Source organism: Carassius auratus, unplaced genomic scaffold (assembly GCF_003368295.1).
Source record: "Carassius auratus strain Wakin unplaced genomic scaffold, ASM336829v1 scaf_tig00000876, whole genome shotgun sequence".
Lineage (NCBI taxonomy): Eukaryota > Metazoa > Chordata > Actinopteri > Cypriniformes > Cyprinidae > Carassius > Carassius auratus.
In genome coordinates, this window is record NW_020523328.1 from 23229 (window position 1) to 33605 (window position 10377).

At 35.6% G+C, this 10377-nt stretch overlaps 1 protein-coding gene across 1 annotated transcript; it reads right to left on the bottom strand.

The window, feature by feature from the left end:
• Positions 1-694: 694 nt before the first annotated feature.
• On the bottom strand, positions 695-7025 carry pm20d1.2 (peptidase M20 domain containing 1, tandem duplicate 2). The gene is made up of 13 exons (XM_026242066.1): positions 6751-7025; positions 6465-6551; positions 5578-5813; positions 5411-5497; positions 5202-5335; positions 4991-5110; positions 4733-4808; positions 4584-4645; positions 2453-2531; positions 2302-2373; positions 1849-2014; positions 1656-1755; positions 695-1566 (listed from the first exon to the last, which is right to left on the bottom strand). The coding sequence occupies exons 1-13, from the start codon at positions 6968-6970 to the stop codon at positions 1437-1439; spliced, it is 1569 nt and encodes a 522-aa protein (XP_026097851.1). The 5' UTR covers positions 6971-7025; the 3' UTR covers positions 695-1436.
• Between the last annotated feature and the right edge of the window lie 3352 nt (positions 7026-10377).

The window sequence follows — 10377 nt, forward strand, 5'->3', positions numbered from 1 at the left end:
TATAAAGATAAGTTCTGCGTCACCCTGTCAGTTTATTTTACGATAATGACTGGCTGATTGTACAATGTCTGCTTATTGCACAGCTATTCCAGAAAGCCATGTAATAAACTAGATCAATAACTGTAAAACTAAGATAAAATATCAAATTCAAATTTCCTCCTCCAGATTTCCCAGCTGTCCCAACACATGAGCCTGATGAGACCTCAGAGTTCTGTGTAGGCAAACTGGACGGGTCATATGTAAACCCAGACGACCCTACGACCTTCATTCAGTGTTCTAATGGTGGGACCTATGTGATGAATTGCCCTGATGGAAATTTCTTCAATCCTGACTTGTGCTGCGACTGGCCTAAGAAATAATCAGTGCTCCACCTCGGCAAAGAAAATGTGTCGAATTTTGATGTAATACTACTCTCTTAAACATTGTATAAATTTTTTGTTAAAAAATTCAGTACTCTCCAACTTAACCTATTGACTGATCACATCTAAATTTTTCAATTGGCCAAATTGAATTAGTGTGAATTTAACTTTAAAAGTTCAACTAAAAAATAGATGTAATCAGTCATAGAGAGACTGCATTGATAAGCTTGTGACATTTCTAAACATTTTTAGATAAAGGTGTTTTTTTCCCCAATGTCTGAATGTTAATTAGAATGTTAATTATAAATAAATAAATAAATAAGAGAAAACACCAATCTGTTTCTATTAAAACAATTTATTAATTTAAAATTTAAATTAAAAATTCATGTAACATTCTTGACATTTCAAAATGATTAATGCAAAACATTTACACTCATTTTCAGTCTCAGCACACTCCATTTAAATTACTAAGGATTCAAAGTAACATTTAAACAACCGATAACAATACCTTTGGGTCGAGTTACAGGTGATATGCAGAAGTAAATGTTTATATCCAGACATAATCAGTCATAATAAATCACTTCAGTCCAGCGCTATTGGCCCATAATGCAAGCTTGGAAAATGTAACACAGCACTAACTTAGACCTTAATAAAATCTGAATCAATGAAAACACTATAAAGGTAAGATACATATAATAGAGCTCAGGCTGTTTAAGATGAATCTCTCAGAAATGTATTTATAAGTATTTTGAAGCAGAGTTAACTAATTCAATCATGTCCTCTGCACCCACTCACACTTTCAAATATCACAATCCCCATTTCTTCTGATTTATTTGCATACCTACAGTTTTTGAAGGGGCTCAGCTTAAGTGTAGTCGTGTTCAGCAATGCTTCAGGGTGTTTTTGGTCATGGTCAGGATTGCTTACAGTAAACTTACAGTAATTTGGCTGGGCTTACTGGCAAAACCCATTACTTAAAAGTCAGGGTGATAATACAGTTTAAAAAGAAATACATGCTAAATCAAAGCCTTCTAAATCTTCAGTGTTTTGAGATCCGTGTAAGTAACATCGCACCATTTACAGCTCATGCTGGCTACTGTGAGGTGGCGGCAGCTTCCTGATGTCATTATTCTGGATGAGCTGAAAGTAGAACTGCACGATCTCTTCATAGTTCTGAATGGAGATTCTCTCGTTCACACCGTGAAATCTACAGGAGGAACATTAATGTTTACTTATATAAAAACATGACATTTCTAGCTGGACAATATTACAAAGAGCATATCTCCTGTGTCTTACCTCTGAGGATCACCTGGTTTGAACCATGACGGAGCAAAGCGATATATATCTTGAGTGATATCCTTGTAGTGACGGCTGTCAGTGTTGCCAACACAGACACCTGTGAGAGGAAATCAGCTCAGTTAGAAGAGGCTCTTCACAAGTCAATGATGTATGTAAGAGACGGAAAGCAGAAATGCATCACTTGTCTTACCAGGAGCCACCGTTAGCTGAGGAAACATGCTCTGCACCGTTTTCTTTATGATCTGAAAGCCAAACGCCCGCTCATCATAGGAACTGATGGGCAGTGGGTCGAATCCATTGACTAGCTCTACCTTCACACGCTCATCTGACACAGTTGACTCGACTAACTCCAGAACCTAAAAGAAGACACTGAATCAAACTATGAAATAGTTCAGAGGAAAAGAGCGTTTATTAAACTATTGTAAATAGCATTTGTTTTAAAGGGATAGCCCACTAAAAAAAAAAAAAGAATCATTATTTACACACTAACCATCTTCAGTTAATCAGTTTTTAAATCAGAGTGATTCATGAGATACTGGTTGGTGTGAAGAAGGTGCGAAAAGCAAAAGTTAATGGATGATCTATCAGAGTTATTGGTTGAACTGAATGAGTCATTGCTGTGGCACACGGTGTGACCTCTCACCTCCTGCAGTGTTTGGGATGAGTGGATACGGAAATTAACCAAAGCTTCAGCATATGACGGGATTATGTTAATCTGTCAGAGAAGGAGAAATAATCAGATCTACCTTCACGCTGCTTTGTGAACTAACTTACAACAAAAAAGAGAGACCCACCTTTACACCCGAGTTAAACATAGTGACGGCAGTTGTGGTCCTTACAAAAGCATTTGTGTCAGGTTTTCTCTCCAACACCCTGCATATGAAAGGGATTCTCCTGAGTTTTAAATGCTTACAGGTGCATCTCAAAAAATTGGAATATCATGGAAAAGCTCTTTATTTTTTGTAATTTAATTTTAAAAAAGCAAACTTTCTTATATTCTAGAATCATTGCACACCAACTTTAATATTTCAAGAGTTTTTCGTTTTAATTCTGATGGTTATAATTTACATCTTAAAAATTAAGTATCTCCAAAAATGTTAATATTTTCTCAAAGATCAATAAAATAAAATAAAAAGATTCACAAAACAGAAATGTTCAAGATCTCCAAAGCAGGTTTAGTTATGCATTAAATAATTTGTTAGGGCTCCTTTTGTATGAATTACTGCTACAGTGAGGCGAGGCATGGAGGCGATTAGCCTGTGGCACTGCTGAGGCGTTATTGAAGTTCAGGTTGTTTTGATAGCACCCTTCAGCTCCTCTGTATTGTTTGTGAGATTTTACTTATCTTCCTCTTCACAATACCCCATTTATTCTCATGTCAGGTGGTCATCCCTGTTGCTTGTGCACCTTTTCCTACCACACCTTTTCCTTTCAGTCAACTTTCTATAAATATATTTTGATACAGCACTCTGTGAACAGCCAGCCCTTTCAGCAATGATCTTCTGCTTACCCTCCTTGTGGAAGGTGTTGATGATCGTCTTCCAGACAACTGTCAAGTCAGTAGTCTTCCCATAATTGTAGTTGCATGTTCTAAACTAGCCCAAGAGGCACTCAGTATTTATATTAAAAGTGAATCAAACTAATCAAGCTCAAAATGGAATATTCTAATTTTTTGAGATACTAAATACAGAATTTTTAATCTTCCCAAGTCGTAACCATCAGAATTAAAAGAAAATAAATAAATAAAAAATCTTGAAATATTTCAGTTTGTGTGCAATGAATCTAAAATATAAGAAAGTTAGCTTTTTTAATTAAATTACAAAAATAAATTTTCTATAATATTCAAATTTTTGGAGATGCACCTGTACATGATGCAATTAATTAATAAAGTGTTTACTTAATTAGTTATGAAAAAATAACTTGATTAAAATGTTTGAATGCAGTTAATGTGCTAGCCCTGCCCCCAGACCTGTAATATCATCTTATTCAATAAAGTCCTATACAGTTGAGTGCTGACAAATATGACCCCATAAATGCAGTTATGCCCTAAAATTCAAGATATTTGGGCAAAATTGCTCCTGATGAAGTAGGGTTCATGAGCACAGCACTTCTTTGTTTACAGTCGTTACTGGAGTTACCCCTATATTTTTGACGTTCCAAAAGCGCCTGCTACTGACAGAGAATCAATCTGGATTTTTAATAAGCCTGTCTGCAGTTTCCCCCATCCGCCCATATAACCCTGTTTTAAATATCATAATTTATACTTTTGACTCGTCTCTTTTCTTTAAAAAAAAAAAAAATGATTTAATGACTGAAATATGAGGTTTTCCTTTTAGATATATTTTTTTGTTTTTGTGAAAACCTGTATCTCAACTGTAATTAAACCAGTTTTTCACAGTCTTTTTACAGTTTAATGTTACCATAGGCACTGCCCTACCCTGTTCATATGGTATTTATTTTTATTTTAAAATTAATTTTTGCAGATCTTATAAAAGGTCTTAAAAACAGAGGGCTCTTAAAACTTGTTATATTTTACAGTTTGTCAGTTGATATAATTGTTACAGCATAATTACAATATAACTGTTAGTTGTTTGTTAATTGATTTTGTAGGCTTGTCACTTTTGAGCAATTTAATGTATCCTTGCTAAAGTAAATTATTAATTTCTGTCACTAATCAGTGCTATGAATTATTATCATATGGGTACAAGCCAGACTCAGGGCTTTAAATCCTGACTTGTATAACAAGCTTTTCGTTTAAAAAGGGGTGGGATGTGATGACAGTCATTTAGAGAGGAGGAAAAAAAACATAACCTTTATTAAATTGTCTTTGGAGGTCAGAAAAGTTTTCAATGCAGGAAAAATCCTGTATATAAAACACTTTGATATGACATTACTCACTACATTAAGGTAACCAATATGAGCTACCTGCTGAGTAGCGGAGAGAAGAGCCACAGATTAGACATGATGAATTTGAGAGGCAAACCAAACTACAAAAGAAAATAAGAGAAATGCTTTTCACATATATAAAATAAAGGACAGTATTTCATGGCCTGCAAAATCTTGTAGCATTTTACCTTATGTGCCAGGTGTTCAAACATACCACGCTCAGGACCATATCCAAACAGCCTGGGCATTGGATTTTCCTCCAATCTGGGAAAAGATATTACCGTAATTGATAACATTACATACAATAAATCTTAATTTAAATACATGTAGCTTGGTCTAATACTACTGTCATGCAGCTGGTTTGAGAATAACTTGGATCCATCTTTAATCTTTTTTAATTGTTTTACTATTCAAAAATAGATAAAAAAATAGATGTTTCTGCTTGCCTTTTGACTGCTGAAGCCAAGATGCCGATGCTGCTTTCTCTGGGAGGCATGGACGAATGTCCTGGAGCGCTGCTGACACTCAGCTTCACTGTGGCCTGACCTTTCTCACTGATACCTATTCTACAAAAACACACACACAGGGCAAAAATTACACACTAATACAATTACTAAATGACTCTGCTAGTAGAACCACTCAGAATAACAGTCTCACAGGGCAGCAGGTCCATCCAGGCCACTTATGACACCATCCAGCACTGCCAGGCCTTCATCTAAAACATACTGGAGCTTCACCCCACGACTCTTCAGGAGCTTCACGATATTGACTGCCCCATGTAAACCATTCACCTGACAAAACCATAGAAATAAGTTCATATAAATACATATTCTAAACCACAGTTAGTCAATTAACTTGAGACAGACCTCCTCATCGTGCCCCAAGCCAATGTAGAAGCTTCTCCGAGGAGTGTAACCTCGTTCCAGCAGGTATTCCAACGCCTGAAGGATCCCCTTCAAAACACAAATCACTACAGTTAGCATCAGGTTGAACTGAACAGATGTGAAGACGATGCAGTGCTGATTTACTGTACCATCACAGACTGTTTATTGTCGATGGTTCCTCGTCCATAAATGAAGCCATTGATCTCTTGAGCAGAGAAAGGAGGAGCATCCCACCCATCTGCCTCATCGGCCGGCACTACATCAATGTGTGCCAGCAGCATGTAGGGCTCCAGATCAGCCTCGCTTCCCGATACAGTCAACAGGTGGCTGTAGCTTCCCACCATCTCATGCTGGACCACACTGGATGAGAAGACCTTTGGGAAGACTGAGAAAGAAAAGATTCTTAAATAACACTCAATACAAGAAAAGGTTTTTTTTATTTATATATTTTTAACAATTAATATTTATAAACAATGTCAAAAGAACTGCTTTACCTTTAGAAAATACTTTTCGTTTTATATATAGTTTGTGGTTTTTGTTATCCTGTTACCAAATTAGTAAAAGTTGAATGCCTTGAATTAGGCTATATATTACAATGTTTTCAAGCAATAAACATTGAACATAAAAATTAACTTGTTTTAATTATATAATGCTAATAAATAAACATATGTAATATATTTACAGTAAATTAAATGATCACATAATAATGATGCTCTAGGTTAATAAGTACTAAGGAAATGCAAGTAATAGGGTTGCAGATTTAGCCTAAATTATACTTTTTTACAATTTGAGAAATCTTAATATGAGTTTTTTATGCTTTTTATGCTGCAGAAAAGGTTCACATTATGTCACTTCATGTGCACAATTTTATAAAATGTCTAATTTTATTATTTTTTTTATTGTATTTTTTGTAGTGGGGGAGATCAATTGGTAACAGGATTGAACTCAAAATATACGAATCAGCTAAATATGTTTTTGGTAATTAAAATGAGTTATATTTTATTTATATTATAAGTATTGAGGCATGGTGTCTCACCCTTCCTCAGCAGCGCGTCAAACTCACGCAGCGCGCTCGTGTTCACATTTGTCTCAGTGAATGACACAGTGGGAATCTGGATGGCCGCTATAAAAGAGACGAAAACAACACATTACAATATTTTTAATATCTACAGCAGCAATCTGCTCATGTTGACAGCACATCCTTTATCTCCGTCAACTGTATGCGTTTTCCAGAGCCATCTATTCATGTCACGTGATGAGCTACTGGTTTAGCAATCTGCACAGAGAGGTGTTCTTCGTAGTATTTATTCGTTGTATGTTACCTTTGAAATGTGCCAGCTGGTTCTTTCTCTGTTGTGGACTTAAATGAAGAGAAATGGCTGTTGTATTTTCCCATTTTCCCAACAGAAGCCCCTCGTCCGCGTCAAATGTAAACGTCCTAACTGTGGCAACAAGGAACAAAACTGTAATCAAAAATATGACACTAAACAGCAGCACTTTGAGAAACTTAAATAATTTCCACTCAGCGTTTTGGCCTGTCATGTTTCAGGAAGTGCAAAATACAGTCATTTCATGGCCAGAGTTCATGTTTATTTAATACCTCACCGATAACACAGTAACGCCATCTGCTGATGTGGATTGCAGGCGCATGTAAAAAAAATAAATAAATAAATATATATATATATATATATATATATATATATATATATACATAGTGCGAACTACGGGGGAGCTAGGGGGAGCTCGGCTCCCCTTAATAAGACATGGGCTCCCCTGAAAACGAGAAATCTGAAATTTTGGGGGGTCTCAAAAAATACTGACAATGTGAATATTTTTAAGTGCAATTTCAGTTTTGTAATGTGATTATGATGGCAAAAATATTATTCATTCATGCATGACGGCGATTAAAACCTAATTAACTTCAATAAAGATTAAAGACGTCACAGCATCAAGGTGTGGGGGTGCTGCGCTGCAAATTCCACATGTTATATGTCATAGGTTCGTAGAAAAAAAATAAACGTTGGAGGCCATTTATCGTGCGCAAAGTCCTTCCATTATGCAGTTATAGCATCATAGCTAGGGCAAAAAGAAAACAAGGTAGTTCAATTAATTTTGGTATTATTAAGAAATTGTGTAGTGATAACGCACGACTGATTCACCTGCTGCAAGCACTGGTAAACCTCAAGCCAAGCCCACTGTGAAAACGCATGAAGCTGAAGAAAACTAATCTCTGGAACAGCCAGCAGTGGAGAGACTGGAAGAGCCAATATACATGGCTGTGTGTTAAGGATGGAAGCTTGGGGTGCATCACTTTGTAACGCGTTGTGTCAGGAGGGGGAAAAATATGGATAGCTCACAAAGTAATTAGGCCAGACAAAACTCACGGAGGCGATTGACATTTAACAACGACTCGTTTTATTTCTCCAATCGAACTCGGGCAATTGTCTGTCCCATGTTCCACCGTCCACAGCGTAACCAAAACAAAACAAACAAGATTAAAACAAAATGATTTCCAAACAGAGATTACCTGCATACATGGGGGATTCGAGTCGCGCTTGTATACATTATCATACAGAGTGCATATACCGTTTTACAGGGAGCGCGCAGCTCTTAAAGGGGCCACATTTTTTTCCACTCGTTGCAACTTGTAAGGACGCAAAAAACCTTCTTCTGTCTGAAAAGGTACCTGGCACGCACTTGTCTGAGGAGTGGATTAATGATTAATGCTCAGAACCAGTCGCGAAAAATTATATATAAATACAGGGACAGCATTGCACACAAGATGGCCATTGAAGTGGCATTGACTAAGCAAAAGGCGATTCTGGCAAATAAAGTAATTGAGGTGAATTCTAAATTAACGGAGGAGACCGCAACATCATTCAAGGCTGTCTTCCTGACCTATCAATTTGTGTCGATAAAGTATAATAGGGCATATTGTAGCTGTTATGTATCTTTGTAAGTCATTATATGTCCTTTTTTGAGGCACTCGTGTCGATAATGTATAATAGTGCATACACTTGTAGCTGTTGTAAGTCCTTATTTGAGGCATGCGCATGTGCACGACCTCCACCCCCCCCCAAAAAAAAGAAGTGGGCTCCCCCAAAGGACACGGTATAGTTCGAACACTGTATATATATATATATATATATATATATATATATATATATATATATATATATATATATATATATATATATATATATATATATTAGTGCTGTCAAAATTAGCGCGTTAACGCATTCGATTAATTTGAAATATTTAACGCGTTAAAAAAAAATAACGCAATTAACGCGGTTGCAGTTTTTTTTTATTTCCAGTTGTGGCCTATGTGTGTTCAACTTGCAAAGAAATATGGATAAGACCAAGGAAGGACTTTTAGACGGAAAGTTTCAGTATAAAACTCTGCCGGATTACTCTTCAGTCTGCCACAAGAAACATTACTCTTCATTTAGTCTGCCACAAGAAACAGCAACATTAAAATCATGAACTCAAATGTCATTGTTTAAAAAAAAAACAATGACTGTAACAGTGCGTAAATCAGACCTTTCTGTAACGCTAACGTTAATAAGCTTAAATGAAAATAACGAAATAATTGTGTAGCGGAGTATTTTTTGTACACAGTGCCGCGAACTGTCAATCACTCCTGTGCGCGTGCATCACTGTCCTCCTCGCAGCTGCAGCTGCTTGCGCTCTCTCTCTTCATCAAGCTTTAAAACAAAAAGGGGACAAAAAGATCATATTGTCTTTGTGCATAGGCTATAGATTAATTAGATAAATGAATATCTAAATTTGTGCCTTGCCGTCTACGGTATTTAGAACTTAGAAAAAAGATGCTGCAGCCAATGAGCAGCCAGCGGGGGCTGCAGGACGACTCAACCTCCGCAGACAGTTTTTAATGTTTATCAGACAATAACTACTGAAGATTTTGCTTTAGTATAACTCACAACGAGTTTCACACACCTTCTCCGGCCACGTTGAGTTGTTGACACTTAACAGTGGGAAAGCGCCACAAATGCGCTATTCACTTGTATATAACTTAAGGGTGAATGGGTAATGTATTTTCTGCTCTCGGTGGGATGAATTAGGAAGCTTGCATTGTGAAGGGCGCTCTGAAAATCGGCAGTGCAGGTAAAAGATTAAAACCTCTATTAAAACAGATGTCCAAATGAGCGTACCGGTACGCTACAAGCACGTTCTGGGCGCACGGAGAGGTGGCGGTACGCTCAAGAGCTATATTTGGAAGTGGCGGTACTGAGTACCAGTGCAATTTTTTTGCAGTCCACTTAGAATTCAACATGGAAATCATTTTTGTTTTTTATTGGCATTGATTGTTTTGAAATTCAAATGGTACTTACATGCCTGTGTTTTTATTTCTGTAATAAATATGGCTTTCAAGCCAACAGTTAATTTGGAGGATATTGATGGTTTATTGCAGGTATGTTGTTTACATGAGAAAATCTGTGTTACAAGTTAAACAAAAATTCCAATAAACAATCATATTTTGAATTTAAATAGTTTCTTTGTCTTGAGTTTACATTAATTATTTACATTTTACATTTACATATCCAAAAAGTTTCAGTCTTTTAATTGCGATTAATCGCGATTAATCGCGATTAATTTTAAAAAATTGTGCGATTAATTAGTTAATTTTTTTTAATCGATTGACAGCACTAATATATATATATATATATATATATATATATATATATATATATATATATATATATACACACACAAAAGTTTTTATAAATATTTTGAATTACGTTTTATTATATTTTCTTTATAATTTTAATTTAAGTTTTAATAATTTTGTTGTGTGCTGTGGTTTTTAAATATATACAGTATATACACATTTCATATTTTATTTTTAAATAAATATAAATCATATATTTATTTCTGTTTTATTTCAGTTAAAAAATAAATTTTAAATAGCTTAAATTAATAATAAC

What these genes read in the sequence shown, in the direction of transcription:
- pm20d1.2 (XM_026242066.1), bottom strand. Translation starts at nt 6,970, where the DNA reads ATGACAGGCCAAAACGCTGAGTGGAAATTATTTAAGTTTCTCAAAGTG. An exon ending in TTGAACACCTGGCACATAAG is followed by an intron (nt 4,646 to 4,732) that starts GTAAAATGCTAC and finishes TTTCTTTTGTAG; the next exon opens with TTTGGTTTGCCTCTCAAATT. An exon ending in CATCCCAAACACTGCAGGAG is followed by an intron (nt 2,015 to 2,301) that starts GTGAGAGGTCAC and finishes GTCTTCTTTTAG; the next exon opens with GTTCTGGAGTTAGTCGAGTC.